Source organism: Hordeum vulgare, chromosome 3H (genome assembly GCF_904849725.1).
Source record: "Hordeum vulgare subsp. vulgare chromosome 3H, MorexV3_pseudomolecules_assembly, whole genome shotgun sequence".
NCBI lineage: Eukaryota > Viridiplantae > Streptophyta > Magnoliopsida > Poales > Poaceae > Hordeum > Hordeum vulgare.
The window spans coordinates 570,334,151-570,360,770 of NC_058520.1; the positions used below are offsets into that span (position 1 = coordinate 570,334,151).

The window sequence follows — 26,620 nt, forward strand, 5'->3', positions numbered from 1 at the left end:
GGAGAACACAATTTCGTCTTGAAATTTTAGTGAGAGATCACCTCATAATGCTACCGTCGTTCTAAGCAAAATAAGGTGCATAAAAGGATTAACATCACATGCAATTCATAAGTGACATGATATGGCCATCATCACGTGCTTCTTGATCTCCATCACCAAAGCACCGGCACGATCTTCTTGTCACCGGCGCCACACCATGATCATCCATCAACATGTTGCCATCGGGGTTGTCGTGCTACTTATGCTATTACTACTAAAGCTACATCCTAGCAAAATAGTAAACGCATCTGCAAGCACAAACGTTAGTATAAAGACAACCCTATGGCTCCTGCCGGTTGCCGTACCATTGACGTGCAAGTCGATATTTCTATTACAACATGATCATCTCATACATCCAATATATCACATCACATCGTTGGCCATATCACATCACAATCATACCCTGCAAAAACAAGTTAGACGTCCTCTAATTTTGTTGTTGCATGTTTTACGTGGTGACCATGGGTATCTAGTAGGATCGCATCTTACTTACGCAAACACCACAACGGAGATATATGAGTTGCTATTTAACCTCATCCAAGGACCTCCTCGGTCAAATCCGATTCAACTAAAGTTGGAGAAACTGACACTTGCCAGTCATCTTTGAGCAACGGAGTTACTCGTAACGATGAAACCAGTCTCTCGTAAGCGTACAAGTAATGTCGGTCCAAGCCGCTTCAATCCAACAATACCGCGGAATCAAGAAAAGACTAAGGAGGGCAGCAAAACGCACATCACCGCCCACAAAACCTTTTGTGTTCTACTCGAGAAGACATCTACGCATGAACCTAGCTCATGATGCCACTGTTGGGGAACGTCGCATGGGAAACAAAAATTTTCCTACGCGCACGAAGACCTATCATGGTGATGTCCATCTACGAGAGGGGATGAGAGATCTACGTACCCTTGTAGACCGTACCGCAGAAGCGTTAGAGAACGCGGTTGATGTAGTGGAACGTCCTCACGTCCCTCGATCCGCCCCGCGAACAATCCCGCGATCAGTCCCACGATCTAGTACCGAACGGACGGCACCTCCGCGTTCAGCACACGTACAGCTCGACGATGATCTCGGCCTTCTTGATCCAGAAAGAGAGACGGAGAGGTAGAAGATTTATCCGGCAGAGTGACGGCGCTCCGGAGGTTGGTGATGACCTTGTCTCAGCAGGGCTCCGCCCGAGCTCCGCAGAAACGCGATCTAGAGGAAAAACCGTGGAGGTATGTGGTCGGGCTGCCGTGGAAAAGTTGTCTCAAATCAGCCGTAAAACCTCCGTATATATAGGTGGGAGGGAGGGGGGCTTGCCTTGGGGTCCAAGGACCCTCAAGGGGGTCGGCCGAGCCAAGGGGGAGGACTCTCCCCCCCCCCCAAACCGAGTTGGACTAGGTTTGGTGGGAGGGAGTCCCCCTTCCTTCCCACCTCCTCCTTTTTTTTCTTTCTCTCTTGATTTTCTTTTCCTTGGCGCATAGGCCACTTGTGGGCTGTCCCACCAGCCCACTAAGGGCTGGTGTGGCTCCCCCAAGACCTATGGGCTTCCCCGGGGTGGGTGCCCCCCCCCCCCCCGGTGAACTCCCGGAACCCATTCGTCATTCCCGGCACATTCCCGGTAACTCCGAAAACCTTCCGGTAATCAAATGAGGTCATCCTATATATCAATCTTCGTTTCCGGACCATTCCGGAAACCCTCGTGACGTCCATGACCTCATCCGGGACTCCGAACAACATTCGGTAACCAACCATATAACTCAAATACGCATAAAACAACATCGAACCTTAAGTGTGCAGACCCTGCGGGTTCGAGAACTATGTAGACATGACCCGAGAGACTCCTCGGTCAATATCCAATAGCGGGACCTGGATGCTCATATTGGATCCTACATATTCTACGAAGATCTTATCGTTTGAACCTCAGTGCCAAGGATTCGTATAATCCCGTATGTCATTCCCATTGTCCTTCGGTATGTTACTTGCCCGAGATTCGATCGTCAGTATCCGCATACCTATTTCAATCTCGTTTACCGGCAAGTCTCTTTACTCGTTCCGTAATACAAGATCCCGCAACTTACACTAAGTTACATTGCTTGCAAGGCTTGTGTGTGATGTTGTATTACCGAGTGGGCCCCGAGATACCTCTCCGTCACACGGAGTGACAAATCCCAGTCTTGATCCATACTAACTCAACTAACACCTTCGGAGATACCTGTAGAGCATCTTTATAGTCACCCAGTTACGTTGCGACGTTTGATACACACAAAGCATTCCTCCGGTGTCGGTGAGTTATATGATCTCATGGTCATAGGAATAAATACTTGACACGCAGAAAACAGTAGCAACAAAATGACACGATCAACATGCTACGTCTATTAATTTGGGTCTAGTCCATCACGTGATTCTCCTAATGACGTAATCCAGTTATCAAGCAACAACACCTTGTTCATAATCAGAAGACACTGACTATCTTTGATCAACTGGCTAGCCAACTAGAGGCATGCTAGGGACGGTGTTTTGTCTATGTATCCACACATGTAAATGAGTCTTCATTCAATACAATTATAGCATGGATAATAAACTATTATCTTGATACAGGAATTATAATAATAACTATATTTATTATTGCCTCTAGGGCATAATTCCAACACCCACTGGGTGTAGTCCGTGAGGCCGCTGTCGACTGCTTGCGTCGGCAGGGGTCTGAAGAACTTTGAGCTTTTTTTGTTTTCCTTGTTGAATTTGTCTGATCTTCTCTTCGCGCTGATTTGCAGAAAACTTGCGAGATGGGATCAGCGTACAACGCTCTTAAGGCTGAAAAGATTCAGCTTGCTGCGGAATTGGAGGCAGCTGTGCATGACTTGGCTGGTGTGAAGGGCGCTCTGGCTGAACGAGAGAAGTCCTTGGAGGAGTCCCGTGAGGCAAACAAGGCATTGGTGGCCGAAATGGAGAAAATGGGGAAACAAAGAACCGAGCTGATGGGACAGATGAAGGTGATGAACAGGCGGTGCATATCATAGGAGAAGTACGTCTGTGACTGGGCAAGGAAAATGATTGCGCTTCTCGGTGGTAAGTTCTGTTTTTCCGAGTGCTTCTTGACTTTGTATTTCATGATGCGCTTACTGTATGCTCGTCTTGTCTTTGCAGATTTTTGTATGGACGCTGAGGCTGAAGCAGCTGACGTTGAGCGGTCGGTTATTCCGAACGTTCCACTCGGCGACGACGCCAATCGAGACATCCTCCGAGCGCACATTCGCCTGGGCAAAGTGGGACCCTTCGTCGGTCGCCTGAGAGAGGTCGTCGGCCGAATCGACAAGGAGTTGTGGCCCGAAGACGAGTCCCGGCGGGAGATGGAAGGGTTGATGACCCGGCTAGAGGACGTCCCGAACCGAGTGCAGGCGTGGAAGAAGTCTGCTGCTCGCTGTGGTGCGGATGTGGCGCTGTCGCTGGTCCGAGTGCACTGCAAGGAGGCTTGCGAAGAGAAGCTGAAGGCGTTGCAAGTCGCTAACACCAAGAAGCTTCGATTCGAAGATTTCATGGAGACCTTCCTTGAGAGCGCCACTCGCATCGCAGACGGGATCGACCTCGACACTTTCGTGGAGCCTGCCAGTCCCAGTGCCAGTCCTGACGACGCTTGAGAAAACTTTACCTCGGTATGCCGAGTGGTACTTGTATCAAACTTTGGCCACTGCTGTTGGCTGTCACATTCGTGGTTCGGTGTGGATAAGCTTGATCTACACCGAACCGGCTATCTTTAAACCAACTTTGAATTGGAACCGAATATTTTGCTCTTCCTTTGCCAAAGAATTGTTGACACGATTTTGGCTCATGGTTTTTGTTTGGTGTTTCTTGGTGAAGCCAATGGCAAACATGCAGAGCATGTAATTGTCAGTTGTCTTGACATCTACATGAGCCTCAATGAGGGTCTGCTAAGCCTCCGAGTGGATCTCTAGGATACACTCGAAGGGAGTTCTTTACTTAGGCGATTCATTATCGCAGACAAGTCTCCGAGTGCGACATTTAGAGTACACTCGGAGAAAGTTGTTGCTTAGGCGATTCTGAATCGCAGCTAAGTCACCGAGTGTGACCTTTTAGTGCACACTCGGGAATAGTTTGTACTTAGGCGATTCTTGATCGCAACTAAGTCCCCTAGTGCGACGTTTAGTGCACACTCGGAGAAAATTAGTACTTAGGCGATTCTTGATCGCAGCTAAGTCCCCGAGTGCGACGTTTAGTGCACACTCGGAGGAAATTATTACTTAGGCGATTCTTGATCGCAGCTAAGTCCCCGAGTGCGACGTTTAGTGCACACTCGGAGAAAATTAGTACTTAGGCGATTCTTGATCGCAGCTAAGTCCCTGAGTGCGACGTTTAGTGCACACTCGGAGAAAATTAGTACTTAGGCGATTCTTGATCGCAGCTAAGTCCCCGAGTGCGACGTTTAGTGCACACTCAGAGAAAGTTAATACTTAGGCGATGCTGGATCGCAGCTAAGTCCCCGAGTGCGACGTTTAGTGCACACTCGGAGAAAGTTAGTACTTAGGCGATTCTGGATCGCAGCTAAGTCCCCGAGTGCGAAGTTTAGTGCACACTCGGAGAAAATTAGTACTTAGGCGATTCTTGATCGCAGCTAAGTCCCCAAGTGCGACGTTTAGTGCACACTCAGAGAAAGTTAGTACTTAGGCGATTCTGGATCGTAGCTAAGTCCCCGAGTGCGACGTTTAGTGCACACTCGGAGAAAATTAGTACTTAGGCGATTCTTGATCGCAGCTAAGTCCCCGAGTGCGACGTTTAGTGCACACTCGGAGAAAATTAGTACTTAGGCGATTCTTGATCGCAGCTAAGTCCCCGAGTGCGACGTTTACTGCACACTCGGAGAAAGTTAATACTTAGGCGATGCTGGATCGCAGCTAAGTCCCCGAGTGCGACGTTTAGTGCACACTCAGAGAAAGTTAGTACTTAGGCGATTCTGGATCGCAGCTAAGTCCCTGAGTGCGACGTTGATTGCACACTCGGAGAAAGTTAGTACTTAGGCGATTCTGGATCGGAGCTAAGTCCCCGAGTGCGACGTTTAGTGCACACTCGGAGAAAATTAGTACTTAGGCGATTCTTGATCGCAGATAAGTTTTTTTTTGAGACCGGAGTCTGCGAACGCGGAAGAATTTTGAATCTGCAAAAACTCAATCTGCTTTGTATTACTTAACAATACTTGTTCTTTACATTGCTTCAGTCGACGGTCACGTGTAGAAGCGCTTCAGAAGATCTCCGTTCCATGCTCGCGGCTCGTCCGTTTCCCGGTCGAGGTTGTAGAGTCGACATGCTCCATTGTTCAGCACCTTGGAGATGATGAAGGGTCCTTCCCAGGCGGGAGCCAACTTGTGAGGTCTCTGTTGATCCACTCGAAGCACCAGGTCGCCTGCTTGGAATGTACGACTCCTGACGTGTCGCGCGTGAAAGCGCCACAGATCTTGTTGATAAATGGTTGAGCGAGTCAGTGCCATCTCGCGCTCCTCCTCTAGAAGATCCACTCCGTCTTGCCTTGCTTGCTCTGCTTCAGCTTCGGAGAAGAGTTCAACTCGTGGAGCATTGTGAAGCAAGTCACTCGGAAGGACTGCCTCTGCTCCGTAAACGAGGAAGAATGGGGATCACCCTGTAGATCTATTTGGGGTTGTGCGGAGACCCCACAGCACCGAAGGTAGCTCGGTGACCCATGCGCCAGCAGCATGTCCCACTTCTCGTAGGAGTCGAGGCTTCAAACCTTGCAGAATGAGTCCATTCGCCCGCTCTGCTTGCCCGTTTGTTTGGGGATGCGCCACAGATGCAAAATCCACTCGGATACCTTGGCCTGTACAGAAACCTTTGAATCTATCCGAGTCAAAGTTTGTGCCATTGTCAGTGATTATGATGTGCGGTACCCCGAATCTGGAGATGATGTCCCTGACAAACTTGATGGTTGTAAGGGCGTCGAGCTTCTTGATGGGCTTGGCTTCAATCCACTTTGTGAACTTGTCGACTGCCACCAACAGATGTGTGAATCCCCCTTGGCCTGTCCTGAATGGACCGACTGTATCTAATCCCCATACTGCAAACGGCCAAACAAGAGGGATTGTCTTCAACGCAGATGTTGGCTTGTGGGACTTGTTAGAGTAGAACTGACAGCCTTCACATCGGTCGACCATATCCTTTGCCATTTCATTCGCCTGCAACCAGAAGAAACCGGCTCTGAATGCTTTGGCGACGATTGCCCTTGAGGAGGCGTCATGACCGCAGGTTCCCGAGTGAATTTCTTCCAGGATTAACTGTCCCTCCTCAGGGGAGATGCATCGTTGAAGGACGCCTGAAACGCTTTCCTTATACAACTGGCCATCAATGACAGTGAACGACTTTGACCTGCGGACGATCTGTCTGGCCTGGACTTCGTCTTCTGGTAATTCTTGCCTCGGGATGTATGCAATGAACGGCACAGTCCAATCGGGGATGATAGCAAGAATCTCCATGATCAAATCAACCACAGCAGGGACTTCAACTTCAGTCGGATCTGTCGAGCTCTTTGGTTGTACTGGTTCCTCTGTGAAAGGATCTTCTTTAACTGAGGGAAGGTGAAGGTGCTCGAGGCAGACGTCACTCGGGACGGGTCTCCGAGTGGATCCAAGTTTCGCCAATTCATCAGCTGCTTGGTTTTTCAGTCGCAGAACATGGTGGAGTTCCAGACCTTCAAACTTTTTCTCGAGCTTCCTCACTGCATTGCAATATGTGGTCATGGTGGGGTTCCTTACGTCCCACTCCTTCATCACTTGATTAACTACCAAATCTGAATCGCCGTAGACCATCACGCGACGGACGCCGAGTGCGATGGCCATGCGCAATCCATAAAGGAGAGCTTCATACTCTGCCTCATTGTTGGAGGAATCGAAGTGTATCTGCAACACATACTTGAGTTTGTCACCCTTTGGCGATATGATCACAACGCCAGTGCCGGAGCCATTCAACATCTTGGACCCATCGAAGAACATTGTCCAATGAGTCGAGTAGATGTGGGTCGGTTGCTGTTGTTCTACCCATTCTGCTATGAAGTCAGCCAGAGCTTGAGACTTTATAGCTTTCTTGGCCTCGAACTTGATGTCGCAGTATAACATCTCCATCGCCCACTTTGCCACTCGGCCCGATGCGTCCCGATTGTGGAGGATTTCCGACAACGGAGCATCAGAAACGACAGACACCGAGTGGTCTTGAAAATAATGAGCCACCTTCTTCGCAGTCATGTAAATCCCGTAGATAAGTTTTTGATAGTGGGGATACCTCTTCTTGGAAGGAGTCAGGACTTCGGAGACATAATACACTGGCCGCTGAACCTTGTATGCTTTGCCTTCTTCTTCGCGCTCGACTGTGAGAACAGTGCTGACGACTTGATTTGTAGCCGCGATGTACAGAAGAAGGGGTTCTTTACTGAGCGGAGCAGTAATAACCGGCTGGGTGGAAAGTAGGATTTTGAGGTCGTCGAATGCGATTTGGGCTTCATCTGTCCACTCGAAAGTATCCGATTTCTTCATGAGTCGGTACAGAGGAAGTGCCTTCTCGCCGAGTCGACTGATCAACCTGCTCAAAGCCGCTAGGCAACCTGTGAGCCTTTGAACATCGTGTATTCTGACCGGCCGCGCCATTCGGACGATGGTCCCGATCTTTTAGGGGTTGACATCGATCCCTCGTTCGGAAACGAAGAAACCGAGTAACTTTCCGCTGGGAACACCGAATGAACACTTGGCTGGGTTGAGCTTGATATCGTACCTACGAAGGTTTGCGAATGTTTCTGCCAAGTCAGTCAGCAGGTCGGAACCTTTGCGTGACTTGACTACGATATCATCCATATACGCCTCCACATTTCGACCGATCTGGTCAAGGAGGCATTTTGGGATCATGCGCATAAAGGTTGCTCCTGCATTCTTCAAACCAAATGGCATAGTGATGTAGCAGAAGCACCCGAATGGGGTGATGAAGGCTGTTTTTAATTCATCGAGGCCATACAGACGGATCTGATGACAGCCCGAGTAGGCATCAAGGAATGACAAACGCTCGCAACCCGCAGTCGAATCGACAATTTGATCAATGCGGGGGAGCGAGAAATGGTCTTTCGGGCAGACCTTATTGAGATGCTTGAAGTCGATGCATATTCGGAGAGACTTGTCCTTCTTGGGCACCATGACAACATTGGCGAGCCACTCGGAGTGGTGTACCTCGCGAATGAAGTTGGCTGCCAAAAGCTTAGCCACCTCTTCTCCGATTGCCTTTCTCTTGTGCGTGGCGGACCGACGCAGGCGTTCTCGGACAGGCCGAGCGGCAGGATCCACATGCAGTCGGTGCTCAGCCAACTCCCTGGGTACACCTAGCATGTCAGCGGGCTTCCTTGCAAAAATGTCCCAGTTCTCACGGAGGAATTGGATGAGCTCGGCTTCCTATTTAGGATCGAGGGTGGTGGAGATGTTCGTCGGGGCAGCGGCGTCGTCTGTTGGGTGGATGCTGACCTTCTTCGTTTCTCCCGCCGACTGGAATGCGAATTTCGAAGCTGGCTTCTTCGAACGCATCAAGTCAGCGGGGTCGACTCTCTTCTTGTACTCGTCAAGCTCGAGGACAGCCATCTGCTGATCGGCGATCCTCGATCCCTGCTGCAAACACTCCTCGGCCCGCTGCCGATTGCCTGTGATAGTGATCACACCTTTTGGGCCTGGCATCTTCAGCTTCAGGTACACGTAACATGGACGGGGCATGAAACGCGCATACGCCGGGCGACCCAGAATCGTGTGGTACGCACTCTGGAAGTCCACCACCTCAAACGTCAGTTTTTCCTTGTGGAAGTTCTTGTCGGAGCCGAAGACGACGTCCAACGCGATCTAGCCGAGTGACTTGGCCTTTCGTCCAGGGATGACTCCATGGAACTGCATGCTGCTCTCGCTAAGTTTGGACATCGGAATGCCCATCCCCTTGAGAGTGTCAGCGTACATGATGTTCAAGCCGCTGCCGCCGTCCATGAGGACTTTGCGCAGTCGGACTCCTTCCACCACCGGGTCGACAACCAGGGCCTGCCTCCGTGGGGTGGGTATGTGTGCTGGATGATCCGACTGGTCAAAGGTGATCGTAGTCTGAGACCATTTGAGGAACGTGGGGTTGGTCGGGGTGGCCATGTTCACCTCCCTGTTCACCAACTTCAGTCGACTCTTGCTTTCAACGTCAGCAAAAATCATCAGTGTGGCATGGACTTGGGGGAACGGATCATCCTTGTCCTCCTCATCCTGTTCATTGTCCTTTTCACTCGGCTGCCCTTCGCCGAATCCCTGGATCAGGAGGCGACATTGCCGAGTGGTATGCTTCGGAAATATGCCGTTGCCCTCTTCATCCATCTTCGTGTGGATTGGACATGGCTGGTCCAGGATGTGGTTTCCGAACTGCTTCTTCTTGGGGGTAAACTGAGCCTTCCCCTTGCCCTTGAACTTGGCATTGGTAACAGCTGTGGCCTCTGCCTGCGGAGTGGACGGAGCTTTCTGCTTCTGCTTCCGCCGTCGGCGACTGCCTTGTGCTTACCGCCGCGAATGCGGTCCTCTTCTTTGCCATTTGCATAGCGTGCCGCTGTCTCCATCACCTTGCTCATGGAGATGTCGCCTGTCCGACCGAACTTCAGGTACAGATCTTTGTACCGCACGCCTGCCTTGAAGGCGCAGACTACTTGGTGCTCTGTGACGTTCTCCACCGTGTGGTAGAGGGTTGTCCAACGCTGGATGAAATCGCGCAGGGGCTCATTCTGCTTCTGGACATAGTGCTGGAGCTCCACGAGACCAGCAGGGCGTTTGCACGTCCCCTCGAAGGTCCTGATGAAGACTCGGGCCAGATCTGCCCAGCTGTAGATGCTTGAAGGAGCCAATTGGTTCAGCCACGCTCGTGCCGAACCATCGAGCATCAGGGGGATATGTTTCATGGCGACATGGTCGTCTCCACCTCCGATCTGGACTGCCACTCGGTAGTCGTCCATCCATGTTTCTGGCTTGGATTCTCCTGTAAACTTGCTGATCCCCGTCGCCAATCGAAAGTTTGGAGGGATGTCAGCCGAACGGATGGCCCGACTGAAACACTCGGGGCCAGAGACGATGGTCCTGCTTCCACTCGGACGGTCTATATCATGACCATCGCGGTGGGCCCGGCCCCTGTCGACCCTCCTCTGGGCGATATATCCTCTTGCGTCGGGCCTTGGATCATAAGTGTCACCGACCGAACGCCGATCATCATGATGTCGGGGCCCGTAGGGCCCACCCCATGGAGGGGTGCGTGAACGGCGACGATCTTCGGGATTCATGGAACGGCTGCCTCCCCTGTGTCGCTGATGAAAACCAGGGCTGTGAACTGACCGATGCGTGTTTGCGCGAACAGAACTATTGTGGATCCTGTTGTGCGACTGGGAGACCGCCGAATTTTGCTGCTGCGCCGTGTGCAGCAGGGCACGGATCTGCTCGATCCCTCTGCCAGCCTCTGAATCAGTCGGCTGGAGGGAATCAGCTATCTTGGCGGTGGTAGCCAGGTTGAGGACGGGTGTGCGGAACACCTCCACGTTGTTGTGACGAGTGCGCCGACTGGCAGAACGGCGGGGCTGACGGCGAGCGCCGAATGTCTCGCCGACCTCGTGCTCGTTCCGGCCGGTTTGGCGGGGACTTTCATGGGAGTTGGCCATGTGCACTTCGGCTGTAGGCCCGCGACCCAAGTACTCGGAAGGAAACTCAGTCGGAACTGAGTCCGAGCGCTGGGACGGCGGCGCAACTACAATCGACTCGAGGACCACCACATGTGAGGACGCGTTCTGTCGCGCCTAGGCGTGTTGTACCCAACGCTGGAGCCGCGGACGGCGAGACCGCTTGTTGCGGCGCGTGACGGGGGCGAAGGTCGACACCGGAGCCGACTGCTGGAGAAGAAGGATGCCGCGGGCGCCGGCATGGAAGTGCGTAGCCCCGCGACTGGGGAGCGCCTCGACGTCGAGAGGAGCATCCCGAAGCCATGCCGAATCGTCGACGATGAAGGAGAGAGCGCCGAAGAGGATCTCATGACCCATGCACAAATCTCCACCGGACGACATGATGAAAAGATGTAGTCGCAAACTCGCCGAAAGTCGCTTAGACGCCTGCCCCACGGTGGGCGCCAACTGTCGTGGGTATAAGTCTGACAGTAGATGTGTAGGGTACGAAAGGATGGGCAGAGCCTTAGCTACGGCGAGGTTGTATGAGTTCAGGCCCCTCTACGGTGGAGGTAAAAGCCCTACGTCTCAGTGCTCTTGGGAGCTTGATGTCGAGTGGAATATGGATTACAGTGAATTGCTAACCCCTGCACCAGTGGGGAAGGGTGACTTATATAGAGTGCGCGGCCCTTCACAACGGTTCGGTGCACAGGGGTGGAGTAGTGGCGATTAAATGTCTACGTTACACGTAACATATGCCTTAAATGCTAATAAAGGTACATGAAAACGTATGACTGTTGCCCTCCAGGGGGGTTACGATGTACAGAGTGGAATCCAGTCGGTAAGTTTGATACGCTCCGAATGCTCATCTCCGACTGGATGATGGAGGAATCGTCACCGACTGGATGATGGGAAGTCCTTAATTCAGTCGGAACTGACTAAGGGCCTTGTCCCTTATGAAGGGTAGTCCTTGGGTAGGACCTATAGGGCAGGCCTATGACCCTACCCTAGGACTATAACCCCATCAGTACTCATGGAAACATTTATAAAATAATTTCCACTGTGTCTCTTGTCACACAAACCATGAATTATATAACTAAATTAATTGCTCAAATTCTCAAAGTAAGAGCAAGTTATCCTAAACAAGGGATAAATCCATTCGAATGGACAACTTCGTTGAACTCATTCCACAAGCAATGTCTGATTATACATAATACTTTATGTACATACACATAATGGTTTAGTTCAATATCTTATCAAAGATAATGAAATTAATAATATGACCAAACTTATAGACTCATAATTTATTAGCCTCATGCTAAACAAATACGGCATTACACACTGTAAGTATGATATAAATCATACCAACTGCATAGCATACTACTTTCCCCTTGTAGTAATTACGTGGAAATCAACAAAGTATTTCCTATCTGCGATAATTCAGTTACGTATCGATATCACCACTCCAGCATACATCAATGGGCTCTCACAAAAAAAGGGATCTATGTGAGGAATAAAAAATTTATCCATCAATCAAAATTATTCATAGCCCGTATGATGATTGCATCAGCAATAAGGACATTTCTGGCATTAGGGGAGATAAGTACCACAAAGAATGCCAAGAAATAAATTAGTAATATTATTCACATTCAGTCCTTATATCCACGTACTCAAAGAATCTGAACACGAAGTTTAGAATCACATATTTGCAACACATTGCAAATCTGCCACATAAATTTACTGATGACAAAGGTGTTACTCAATTATATTCCTGCAGTAAAATGTCAGAAAGAGTGAAGGTACCTGATAAACCATTCTTCTTCCAAAATGAGAGCAAGAGGGGGAGAAATCTGACCACACAAGATATAATCTCGCATATGCTTCCGCGGAAATAGAGGAAATCAAATCCTCAACCAGTAAATGTAATTCAACATCAAGTTGAAAGAACACCTCACTGGATACTCATCATCCAAAGCTCGACATAAATGTGCACAAATGTTTTCGTGTCGGGACATCGAAACACCTTGACTCCATTGTTGTAGGAAATCACAAGGAGTTAAAAGGAATAAATACATTTCCACAAATTTCATCGATTCCTCCAGAATCATATAACATAAGTCTACATTTGTCGACATATATTTTTTCTGAAAATTTCTAAAACCTTTTGGGCCCTGAACCAAAATCCATGGTAGAGTGCCTCTTGTACTCATATTGGTTCACATAAAAGGAAGCAAGTAATGAAGAATAGCACTCGCTCAGCAAAGAGTGGTATTTACCACAGTAATACCTATACTATTCACTAGTATCTCCCATAAGGAATACTAAAAACTTCTCATTTATAGACAAAGTCAATGAGGTGGTGAGAAAGCGAGGCTTGTAGCAAAAGGGTTCACGCAGAGACCCGACATCAAATTATGATGTAACATACCCTCTTGGTATGAGTGGAATTAAGTTTCGATAATAAATATCATTGGCAGTACAAATAATATTATCCATGCAGTTAATGGATGCAGTAACTACATACTCATATGAGTTACTCGTTTTGGAAATTTATAACGAAGTCCCTGATGGGCTTACAATTCCAAATCCAAAATAAATCGCAACATATTTGTGTAAAATTTCAGAAGTCACTCTATGGCTCAAAATAGTCGAAAATCATATGGTACTACCGATTAAATGATTTTCTTCTTCCGAAGGATTACTCAATGATGATTGTTTATGTGTTAACAAAGGAATACCAAATTTGAATTCCTTATATCACCTCAGTGTATATCGATGATTTCATCATCAATGTCTCTACAAGACCTAAACATACATAAAATCATCTCAAGACGGAAAATTTGGATCCAACCAAATTTAGCTTAAGTTTACAACTTGAGCATTCTATCAAGAATACGTATCAGTCTACATGTATCCAAAACATATACGAGAAGTTCAGTGTGGATATATCATAACAACAAAAGGCATGTATGGTCATACTACCTTTGATAAGGTACAAATCCATTCATACCTAGGGGTGATAATGAAGTGATACTAGGACCTGAAGTTCTATATTTCACTAATGTCAAAGCACTCGTATACTTGCAAACTACGTCGGGCCTGACACTATATTTGCTATCTTTATTCGGAGTGCAACTCCCAACAAAAGGTATATGGTTGATATAAGTACTATCATCTTATATCTGAAGATTACAGTAAATCTTAGATATTTTCATCAGGAAATAGAAGATATGACCATGATATGATGTAATGATATTGACTTTTTATTTGATCCCAATGACGCCATATCAATGACTGAATTTGCTGGAATAGCCTTCACATGGAAGTCATATAAATGGATTTTAATGGTTATTTCCAATTATCATTCTAACATAATTGCTTTATTTAAAGGCATTGCAAAAATATGCATAACTTAGTAGAATGGTTAACCACACTCAAAATCATGTGGTTGAGATTCATCAGAATCACATAACTTGATTTATCAAGATACTTCCACTTGTGTTACTCAATACCTATAGGTTATATGAAGAGCAATATCATAAATCACATTGCTCGGAAATTACTTATCCTCATGGATTATAGAAAATTGAGAAAATAATTTGCAAACAAAATATTATCATAATCCAACAGATTATACACAATCTCATGTTCATGTCAATGGTAATGGTATGAGACATCCTCCATATTTGCAAAGTTCAGGGTGAGTAATCTCCCAAACTATAACCTATTAACAATCATCAGATTGCATATATTGTACTTTTTTCCCTTGATGAGTTTTCCTAACGGTTTCTCATAAAAGGTTTTTAACGAGACAATATAAACACAAGTGCCTTTATATGCCATATCATTTTCTCCTTGTATTTTTCCCACTGGATTTTAAAAGAGTTTTCAATGACATGTACGATTGCATTCTTTTCCCTTATGAGTTTTCTCTCAAGTTTTTCATAATGGTTTTTAGTGAGGCAATATATTCTCAAAGATCATATGTCATACTTTCTATTTTCCTACCGGGGTTTTTAAAGGAAGTACTCAAGACATATTAATTGTTCTCTAAACTTATCAATGAGTTTTCTCCTTCTTCAAAGGTTTTCTCATATGAGTTATCAAGAGACAATGATCATCATATGTTGCATCATTTTCTCCTTATTTTTCCCATTGGGTTTGAAGGAGTTTTAGCAACATATCTACTCTATTTTCCTCATATTTTTCCCATAAGGTTTTTGGGGGAGACTCTCAAGATTATCTGAAAGATTTCTCAAGATGAAAGATCTATATGCAAGAAGCTTTCAACGATGAAACATTCAAGGAGCGGTGTTGTACAAGGGGGAGTGTTAGAAATTAATTAGTACATTAATCTAAGGGATGTGTCCAACCCGAACAGTCGTGTCTCCCCTCTCTCTCTATTGCCAACAGGTACCTGTTCTGAAGGGATGCCTTCAAACAGACACCTCTTCTTCGCACCTCTTCCAGATATATATATACTTGAGAATCAATAGAAACAGGATCACTTTCATTCAATCTCGTTTTACTCTAACACAACAAAATCCCCGTGAAGGGTTCGCACACGTCAACTGCAACCACGGTCCCGATCCAACGTAGAGGAATCATTCTTTCGACGATGTTTGCCATGTTTGTCGATCTCGCGTGACGTTCGGGTTGCCCGGGTTAAAATTCGAAACGTTCGGGACTTGTCATTTCCGTTTTCTTTTTGCGTTCGGCGTCACAGCCGTGTTCTTAAATGTATTTGAATTGAATTGATAACAAGTAGAGTAGAACAAAAACGTCGACACCATTGAGTCGTTCAAACTCTCCGTTGGTTTAACCCTTCTGGCGACGCGGCACACGAACTCGGATCTACCTGCCGAGAATGTCTCGGGTATTGGTAGACTTCTCCACCGTCCCATGCCTTCCTTTCCTCCTTCCTCTTCCTCTTCCTCTCGTCTACCCATACCTCCGACGGCGCCGCGCGACAGCTTTGCGGCCGCGCCGCCGGCGCCTCCCCACGCGCGTTCGCCGCCGTAGGCATACCCGATCTACCTCACCGCGCACCCGTTGCCTCCGCGCCATCCCCAAATTTCGAACATTTGAGGTACGAGCATTTCGTCCTTCCCTCCAGCGATTAGGCAAACCCCACCGAGCTCCACGGATTCCCGGTGCGCGCGCGCCGTTCCAGATCCGCCCCCCTGAATCGTAGGGGCTAATCGTTGGGCCCTTGGAGGAATCATTCGAGGTTGCGGGTCTCGGATGCGGCCATGAGCTTGCCGGGGAAGAAGGCCGCGGCCGGGGCCGGGGGGATCCGGCGGTGGCTCTCCACCGCCGTGCTGTCGGCGCTGGCGCTGGTGCTGATCCTGGTTGTGATTTCGCTGTCGGTGGGCTCGCCCCTGCCTGGGGCATCGCTCCCTGAATACCCTGCTGTCAGAGCTAGTGACCCCAAGGGGAACGGCACCGCCGACGATGGGAGCAAGGATGATATCGCCAGTGGTGTTCCGTTACCAGGGAAAGAGCTGCAGGGTGGCCAGGAGCCCTTGGCTGAGCACAGCGCCCAAAATGGTACTCTGAATTCAAGCGAGGGGTCTCAGAATACAAGAGAGGTTGATGACACGGTACCAGATCCAGTTTCTGTTGATAGCAAAATACAGGATCCAGTAGCTACAGATGATACCACGCCAAAACTCAATGATTCTCAAAGGGCTGATCAAGGTGAGCTTTACTTCATTTCCCTGTTTGACTTCTGCACAACATCTTACAGGCATGAATGAAATGTTGTTTGCCACTGCATTATACTGATTTATTCATGGCTGGGATACGATGAATTGACCTGCGTTATTGTATAGGTGCCTGTGATCTTTATCATGGGGAGTGGATTTTTGATTCATCTGGGCCGTTGTACACAAACAACTCTTGCCCTATCATCACGCAGATGCAGAATTGTCAGGGAAACGGGCGACCGGACAAGGACTATGAGAGCTGGAGATGGAAACCTGAACAGTGCACCCTCCCACACTTTGATGGGAGTAAGTTCCTGGAGTTAATGAGAGGCAAGACTCTTGCCTTTGTTGGGGACTCGGTTGCTCGAAATCAGATGGAATCTCTCCTTTGCATTCTGTGGCAGGTGAGATATTTCACTGATACTATTAATGATTTATGTTCTCACTGTAATTCGCCTACGTAGTAGCTTGCCAAATACTATGCACTACAAATTCTATTGACATGTATTATTTTTGCTGAAATCTGATTAAGTCGCTACAAGATCTAACACCTTTTGATAAATGATTTAGTCTGAGTTAAGGTGTTAGTCTGAGTTTCTAGTTTTATGAGGCTTGCTTGTAGCAACATTATTTACAATGTAATTAAAAACTAAAACCTCACCATATGTACATAGTTCCTGTAAGCTGGTGAGAACTATCGATCTCGTAGAGGATTCATTGTCAGGTTGATTCATATTGTTATATTGCAAGTGTCTTGCCTTATGCTGGACAAGTTACTGGGTTACTGCTGTTGTCCACTGTCAACCATAGGAACCAATGCTGTCATCTTGCACATCTTATACCATGCCTCAAGAGAATGTGGTTTACAGTTTAGATATTGCTGTCAGATATTTTCTTTTTCTCATATCACGTGGAAGCATTTGGGATGAAATTGTAATATGAGCTCATGTGCTTATCAAAGAAGAACAGCCTCTGATGAGCAGGAGAGAGCGTTATAATTTCCTGATGTTGAAAGCAAAACTAGTTGTTTTAAATCATGCCCTTTATTGAAAGGCATCTCTTGCGACCTCACTATACTGATTGTTGATTTGAACAGTTGAAAATGTATCGTTACATAATTTATGCAGAGGAAGTATTCTGAGATAAGATTGTTTCTCGAAAGTATGTACTTTCTCAAGTTATGAGGTCCCTCACATCTTTTGAGTTCTTGTCTTAGGAATTATTAGTAAGTATATCCCTAAGATTATAGCAGATTCTGAGTTTCTGACGCTTTGTCGCTTCCCTTTGGTTTTGTCATTGTGTGACCTGTTTGAGTATAATAGAACACATCTGAAGGTCTTTCTTCCCTTTACTTGTTGGGATGTTCAGATCAACCTAATCAACTTTGTGATCTTGTATTGAATGTATTTATAGCTCATTTCGTAGAGCAACATATTATTCGATTTGCTATCTTGACATCAATGTTATGTTCTCCCTTTTGACAGGTAGAAGCACCAGTAAACCGTGGCAGCCGCAGGATGAGCAAGTGGATCTTCAGGTCAACCTCAACAACTATTATCCGCATCTGGTCTTCTTGGTTAGTGCACAAATCAATTGAAGCTGTGGGGTTCGCCCCTAATGGTCTTGATAAGGTTTTCCTGGATGTAGCAGACGAGACTTTCATGCAATCTATCGCTTCTTTTGATGTGCTTGTCCTGTCATCTGGACACTGGTTCGCCAAACGGTCAGCCTATATCCTGAATGGCGATGTTGTTGGAGGGCAGCTCTGGTGGCCTCGTGGAGCTGGAAAGATGCAGATAAACAACGTTGACGCATTTGGTGTCTCAGTTGAGACTTGCATGACTGCTGTGGCGACCCACCCAAATTTCACAGGCATAGCTGTTCTGCGCACATACTCGCCAGACCATTATGAAGGCGGGGCATGGAACACTGGTGGATCATGCACCGGGAAGGTAAAGCCCTTGGATGTGGTGGTGAGGAACGGATACACGGATACAATGTACGAAAAACAAATCGCAGGCTTCAGAAAGGCGGTGCAGAACTCTGGGAAACATAGCTCCAAGCTGAAACTGATGGACATCACCGAGCCCTTTGCGTTGAGAGCTGACGGGCATCCTGGTCCGTACAGAAGCCCTGACCCGAACAAGAAGACTCAAAGAGGGCCAGATGGGAAGCCTCCTCCTCAGGATTGCCTGCATTGGTGCATGCCAGGACCCGTAGATACATGGAACGAGATGCTGTTTGAGACCATACGAAGGGAGTTAGAGGTAGAAAGCAGCTGAAGAAAAATGCTTGGTCGCTACTTGCCATTTTGTGGTACGTCATGCAATGTCGCTAAAGATCAGTGTACATCAGAATGCTTATGTTGTTGTTTCACTACAGATAGGAGGAACTATAGGTAATGTGTAGGAGTATATGACGACAGTTGAGATACGGAATAGGAGATATCTTTTAGCTCCTAACTCCCAGTCCCTTGGCAAGAGGGATGGAAAAAGAGTGAGAAATTCACCTGTATCTGGAGTTATTCGCTTAAATTTTTTGCCCGACACGTTCTCACACAAAGGATTTCTGGCCAATCTTTGTGGTACTGGATACCCAAACAGATGCTGAAGTGCTCTGTGTATGTATCTGCAAGTCGTTGGGATGAAACTGCCATTTCCATTGCGATGTGATTGTATGTAGATATACTGTAGAGGTGCACACACGGGTTTGGTCTCGCTTAGAGGTGCATATACTGTAGAGGCATGTCTCTCTAGTTCTATGATGATGATGATCTTGCCCTGTTATAAAATGATCTAGCAAACACGTACTGGTCCTACTTTTTACCCATTGGAAAGCATTTTATTACTACTGTGAGCTTGGTTTGGTTATTGAACTCCGAAGCTGTGCAGTATGCATGCCATTTATTTACTGCTAGCAGCAAGTTGGTGTATTCTAGGCCTTTGTCAAACCTTTATACTGTAGAATTGAAGGGGCATATAAAATCGAAGGTCGAATTGTGTGAAGCGTCTGACGGAAACGCCCTTTTGCTCTCTCACGGGAATGATGGAAGTGACCTAACCTTAAGATTTGACAACAAAAGGATATTGTTTCCGCGTCTCAAATTCTTCCGATGCCTTGTCAGTTAACAATTACTCCCTTGGTAAAGAAATATAAAAACGTTTAAATCACTACAGTAGTGATCTAAAAGCTTCTCTCTTTTTGATGGAGGGAGTACAAACATGCTGTGGTCAGTTGTTCTGCATTCCAATTGCTATCTCCAACAACATCAGGTCACCCTCCCATTTACAGCCAGATGTATATATTCTACTCTCACCGGTCTTCACATGAAAGCTCTTGACAAAAAAGTTTAGCCCAAGGCCGTCCCTAAACATGTTTCTAAACGCTCCCTTTCTCTCGATCATCGAGAGAGGCCAACCCATTGCCTCTTTATAAATTAACAAAACACGAAAGCACCAGGCCTTCCTCTTTTCACTCATCCATCCATTCATTGAAAAAGAGAGGGAACGGAAAGGAAATGCGGGCTCCAAGCAAACTATATTCCCATCAAGACCCCAGGAGACCAAAACAATGCGCTTGATTTGATTGGGCCGTGGCCTTTTGTTTTCCTTCCTTCTCCAGTCAGTAACGTCAAATTTGTTCCCTGGAGGAGGAGATAACATTGTTAATGGCTTGATCTCATCTGTTAGGTTGTGTGCTTTGGAATATGCCACTTGGCCCCTGCCCTCCATGTTAGTATGCTGCTTATCTCTTTCCCAAAGATCTCGATAACATTATCATATCACACCACACCGGTACGATACTGAACACCTGGCGCCGTGGCATAACCTTTTTTTCCTCTCTTTCTTTGTTTTCTTCCTTTCTTTTCTCTTTGCATCGGTCGACGCTTTTGCTTCAGTTTTTTTCTTCCCCCGTTGCTATCTGCTCCTCCTTTGGGCAACCATGAGAGACACGCGGTATTAGTCTAAGACCTGCTCTAATCAGCGAGGCTATAATTGTTAACCAACTTATTACTCTTATTATTGAAGTGATACTTGTACGTACTTGAGATACTTAAATCAGCAGCCATTGCGGGCAAACACGTGCTTTGAAAATCAGCAGAGTGCAGCCCATGTATATACGTTACGGCAAACAAAAATAATATTCTTAATTTCTTACGCGGAGAAAATATTCCGGCAATCCCCAAGTGGACATTGTAAAGAGAGCAGCAAATGTGCAGACTACTTCAAGTAATTGCATCACCAAGTTGCTGTCAGGAATATAATCTGTTGGGGGATAGTTGGACATAGGTAAAGAAAGACAAGGAAAACTTCAACGCGGATTATATTCCAAACTTCTAGGGCCTCCTTTTCCTTCAAACCCTGCAACTGCAATAATAGGATTGCAATCCCATTTCCCCCCTCATATCTTACATCATACTTTGTGAGCTCGGCTACATCACAACTGAAACAAATTATTTTCAAGAGAAATTGAGTTAATGAATTTTTCCTTCAATATTTTGTATGAATCGTTCCCTAGAGAAAAAAAAATCAACCCTAGGCTATTAGGATTTTTTAGGGATTATAACTCTACCGAGATTTCTGTGAAAAAAAGCCCCTGATTAATTGTGTTATTTAAATAATTGTATGGTTGTAAATTGTCTAGCTTAGAACATATACAACCGGACCCCTCAAACTCATGCGGACACATCCTATCTACTCATATTAGGATCCTCAAACCATACAAAAAACATGTAAGAAATGAAACCTACGTACTACGTACAACCTATCTACTCATCGTCGGAGATGTCGACGATTTCCGTGCCCTCCGGCGGATAAATGGCCATCTGTCGCAGCTCCGCCCCTATGGCTGCTCCGCTACGGCCTTCTTCGCCTCAATCTCCGTGTCCAGCTCATCGAAGAGGGCATCGGCCATCGCCTACCTCTGCCGGATGAGTCAACGGTTGGACTCCACCTCGGCCTCATCCCGGATGGAATCCAGGATGGCCTACTGCTCCGTCATCTCCTCCAATTGGACGACGACAAACTCCGCCTTCACCATGCTCAAGCCGGGAGCCTCCTCCTCCATGGCCTCCGGCTCCTCCTCCGCCTCATGTTGTTGCTTCTCGTCGTCGTCCTCCTCCTCCTCCTCCTCCTTCGTTTCCGGCGAATCCGGAGGGAGACCCGTAGCGATGTGGGCGGCGCAGCGAGCCTGGATCTCCGCCTTGATTTGAAGGTGTCGCTCCGATGTGAGTTGCGTGTACGTGATGATGAGCCCGTGGACCATCCTGACGGAGAGGGGACTGCAAGAGGAGACGGACGGGCTCAGGTGGCGACAGAGAGAAGGAGGAGGCATATGAGCTAGGGCTGGGGGCGTCGGCCGGATTGAATAGTCGGCCCTGACCTCGCGTAGGGAGCCGGGTCAGCGCCACGCGGCGTTTACACCGCCCCGACGGTCGAGGCGCCATTCAGACCGTTGGGTTTCCCGATGAGTCCACGTGGGGCCAAGCCGTCAGTGCAATGTGGCGGGCGTGCCCGGGCTCCCCCATACGCTCCATATTTAGGCTGAAAATGGAAGTGCCGATCAGCCCTGACGTTTGAGAGGCCTGTCCAGATCGATTTTTCTTACTGGACAATGACTGAGCAGCCTGTCCATACGTTTAAAAAGGGTTTGAGATGCCCGGTTATAGATGCTTTTACACCCTGTTACTTGGTCACATGACTTGGTTGATAAATGCTTTATCTCCACAGGAGCTCTGCTGTGCTGTTCTCTGCCGCATGTGGGCAATCTGGACCATCTGAAATAAAAGAGGCCATGGGGAAATAACCATGATACCCTTTAGTTGATTAATTTGTGTAGTAGTTAATAGATTATGTGTCCTCCCTGTGTTGTATCAAATCCAAGATTTTATATCTTAGGAGGTGTATTTCTTTCGATTTTAATCATGTAAGAAATGTGAAAATCCAACTCTGATCCCGGGTTCAGATGCTCCCCTCATGAACAGTAAATTCAAAGAAAACACCATACAAATATGAAAAAATGTATAAAACACACACATCAAAGTTGAAAGACTATTCCAAGTGCCCGTAACTTTTCATGAAAAATTTGCCAGCACCTACAAGTCTCTCGTGTTTTATGGATTTACTGTTCATACAGGTGTAGATGCAACCGAGCACCAAACCGCCGCTCTCGGCCAATATTGGCTGCCCACTACACTGCCAAAATCGCCTCTAAGCTGAATGTTGCGAGTACTTGGACGTATCAGCCTATCAGGTTCATACTAATCCTGCATGACTGTATGCATCCAACACGATTCTGATGCTGACAGAGGTTAATACATGGATGCTTGTTTCTCAAAAAACGAAATGAAATAAAACAAAATATGTGACCCTAATCCATCAAATATTGCTTAATATTGCAGGGAGCCTTTGGGCGGAGCATTCTTCAGCTTTCATCCACGGCCAGGTTAAGGTAGCCAGCCAGCCAGCCAGCCCTCACCATTCATTCATTGTGTCACGTCAAGGTGGCGCTCTCATCATGTCTATCATTGCACATGTGTCGTGTCCTTGGTGCGGTTCTGTCTTTGTCCGAAAACATTCGAGATATTACAATATACCGACTTCTGCGATCTACACGCACCAGGCCGGTGGTACGCGTGACTCGATCGTGTCCCCGCCCACGCAAATTTAGGCGAAATCTACGAGCAGCGCGGCTCGTAACCTGAGAAAGGAAACGGACGTAAAAAAGCCAAAACCACCAACCGAGAAGGTACGAGCGATCGCAGTTGCACCACCACAGGTGGCCACCCCACACCGACCGGTGGTGGTACCGCTCGAAAGCGAGACGATCACACACACACGCACGCACACGAAGCTAGTAGATCGAGCGATCAGACATGAGATGATGCGTGCATGGCATCGATCAGGGACCATTAGACTCCAGGTGTAAGCTTCTTTGGCACGCAGCTAGCGCTGTCGCCAATGGACTGGAGCCTCGTCACCCCCGCCGGGATGTGCCTGCCGGTCGCGGCTGATCGATCAGAGACGGACGACGACGGAATCAGTTGGTGAAGAAGCTAGACGACGGGCGCTCGAGTGGACAGGTCTCGTCGCTAGCCCCCACTACATTACTCCGTTATCCATCTAACAAGTATGGACCACGCTCACTCAGAATTATTTCCTCCCAACTCCATCACCTTTTCCTTATCCCCTCCAGTCCCAACCACTGTGCACAACTAATCATCCGTCCAAATGACAGCCCCGTTGTTTCCCTCACGCTGCTACGGGCATGCTGTTACACTTGCTTACCTACTAATCTTGTTTATAAGCCTGAAATGCAGAGAGAGAGAGAGAGAGAGAGTGTGTATAGAGAGAGCAGCAGCAGCAGTACATCGGTGAACGCCATGTGGTGCTTATGAGGGTCCTTGAGGAGACAAATATCGTACGAAAGATCACACCCCGAGAATTCCATCTCGCTCGATTCGTTCGGGATAACACTAAACATATCTTGCTTGCTTGGTCGATCGCGTTGTTAATATTAATTACTAGCAGTACGATCTCTCGTCGCCGACAGGTAGCCACCGCAGAGAGATAAAGTAATGCCCTGTCATTCGACCCATGCTAATCCGGCTACACCTGCCCGCCGCGTCCACCATTTCATGGCTCCTTTTCCATCCTTCTTTTATTTTTTTCATTCTGCTGTTAAATCTTTGTGCACGCCTTTATGTTTCCAGCTGACCAAGATCCATAGTTTAATCGTGCCACTGTCATGGCTGGTTGAACGTTGACGATTTCGATCGTGTGGATGGTGGATGGATGGAAGAACAATTTGCTCTTTTTCATAATCAACTAGACCAAAAATGTTTGTACAAAAAGAACGAACTCGAGGCCCGCTCGAACCGACCGATCATCTTCTCTCTACTACATCTATGGCGTCGATCTTCCGGGGACGCCTAGGAGCTACTTGATCCTCGCCGCCGGCGTGGTGGCCTGGGACGGGAAGAAGCCGACGGCGCGGCACTTGATGACGTCCATCCCTGTGGCGCCGGCCGCCGGCATTGCCCCGGAGGACGCCGACGAGGTGGACGGCGACCGCTTGTAGGGGCCGAGCCACTTGGCGAGCATGTAGCGGCTCTTGCGCCACGGCGGCACGTGCAGGCCGTGCGACCGGAGCGACCGGCGCGCGGCGTCGGCGGCCACGCGCACGGCTCGGCCCACGGCCTCCTCCCGCGCGACGACGACCTTCGCCGGCACCGCGGCCACGACCACCGCGTACTCCGCCGTCGCGCGCGCCACCTCCAGCCCCGCCCGGAAGTCCGCGTCCACAATGTACCTGCTTCGCTTCGCCGCCTTCGCCGCGGCCGTGCTCGTGCCGGGCACGACCACGTCGATGTACTCGTACGTCCCGGCCGTCAGGCCGCCGCACGTCTCCCAGCGCGACGTGCACACGCCGGCGTCGTACCCGGCGGCACGGAGCCGCCGCATCACCGCGCGCCTGAACGCCGCGCCGTGGCCACGCAGCGGCGCCTCCGCGTCGAGCGCCGCGGACACGGCGGCCGCCAGCCTGATCCGGAAGGGGTCGTCCGCGGCCGGCGGGTCGAGCAGCCCCCGCACGGACGCGGCCGCCTCCGCGGCGCCATCGGCATCGTCAGAGTCGTACCCGTCCCGTCCTTTCGGGGCCGGGCCGGGCGCCTCGTCCCCTTGGCCGGCGGCGGGGTCCGTCTCGAGGAAGGCCTGGACGAGGTCGGAGAGGCAGGCGGAGGCGTCGTGGTCGCTGCCGCTGCTGGTGCAGCCCCCGTCCCCGCGGAGGCGCGCGCGCACGGCGTCGTCGAGGCGGATGTACACGGCCATGCCTGCCTGTATCTGTACGTCTATGTCGTCGTCGTCGCCGGCGAGCGAGCGAGCGAGAGCGCGCTCTCGGCTGCGTGTGTGCGCGCGCGTTGTGGCTGGAATGGAGCTCGGAGACTGCGGTGTGCGGTGCCGGGAGGACAGAGGTTGACAGTCGCGGGGCGCGGCTTTATAGGGTGGTTGGGCGAAGGGTTTATTCGGCGGATTAACCCTTGGGTGACGCGCGGATTGATTGCCATTGTTTCTTTCTTCTGGACGCCGCGGGCTGCCTGTGAGAGGGTTCAGCCCTGGAATATGCTGCTCCGGTCCGGTGCTACGAGGTTAGGCGCCCAAAATAGTCACGTCAAAAGCTATTTAATCGCGCCTCGTTTGTTTGTGAGTTGATTGACTGATGGATGACGATGGTAAAGGGAAACGTTTACTAGTGGCTAATCTTAATCATCTTCCAGCTCTGGACATGTTTCCCGCTGTTACAGTATGTGGTAAACACGTGGATACGATCGTGCGTGCCAGTGAACGCGACATGTACGTTTTCGTTTATGACATCCTTGTAGAAAACACGGTACGAAGACGATAACGATCGAGGGAAAATGGCGGTGGTGATGGCAGTGGTAATTTGGTGTCGTGTTTTGAGTAGTACCGCGTCTCTTGTTCTAGAAGGAGGTGAGGTTCAAAAGCTTTTTAGGTGACCCCTCCTTGACCGCGAACGAGCGGGTTCACGGGTAGCAGCATATTCGCTGGGCGATTAGGCGGAACGTCTTCTCGTTGAAACTTTCACGAGTGCCCCGTGTCTTCAAAGGAATTGGATTTGGGACGGGGCATCAACGTAGCAGGCAGGCAGCAGACAGGGGGATATACCCGAGCCGGGGGGGCGGCCCCGTTCCTGTTGGTTCCGGATATGGATATGCCGCGGCATCACTGTGGCGGGGTCCGGGCGGCCCTACGGCGGGAGGACGGGCGATGGGGTTTCGTTTCACTGGGCCATGTCAGCACGTGCGGCTGTGTGCCGGGAGCGTCGCCCCGGGACGGCTTTGGCCCTTGGCGGTGGCGTGGGGACGTCGCCGTGGGACGGGACGGGACGGAAAGGGACGCCCCTCCCTTCCTTCTCTCCGCGTCGAGTCTTCCCGGCCCGATATCTTTTTTTTCTTCTTTTGCGAATTTATACGTACTGGACGTCTTATCTTATGCAGTACTCCTACTTGCCTGCGAGGTAAAGGCACGTACGTACGTACGTACGTACGAGACATGTGCGCATGCGCGCGTTGCGGCATTTCTTGCGCGGCGGGTTGGGAGATTTTTCCTGCACGTAGCAGTAGCGCTCTCTCTGACTTCGTGTGTGCTCAACCGGGTCAACCGG

The 26,620-nt window shown here is 48.8% G+C and overlaps 2 protein-coding genes across 2 annotated transcripts; one reads left to right on the forward strand and one right to left on the reverse strand.

Annotated features, from left to right (window-relative positions):
• Positions 1-15,585: 15,585 nt before the first annotated feature.
• Positions 15,586-18,996, forward strand: LOC123445195 (protein YLS7-like). The gene is made up of 3 exons (XM_045122151.1): positions 15,586-16,430; positions 16,565-16,842; positions 17,923-18,996. The coding sequence occupies exons 1-3, from the start codon at positions 15,983-15,985 to the stop codon at positions 18,718-18,720; spliced, it is 1,524 nt and encodes a 507-aa protein (XP_044978086.1). The 5' UTR covers positions 15,586-15,982; the 3' UTR covers positions 18,721-18,996.
• Positions 18,997-24,228: 5,232 nt separating this feature from the next.
• On the reverse strand, positions 24,229-25,399 carry LOC123445196. The gene has a single exon (XM_045122152.1). It carries the CDS (start codon positions 25,264-25,266, stop codon positions 24,376-24,378), a length of 891 nt encoding a protein of 296 aa, XP_044978087.1. The 5' UTR covers positions 25,267-25,399; the 3' UTR covers positions 24,229-24,375.
• Between the last annotated feature and the right edge of the window lie 1,221 nt (positions 25,400-26,620).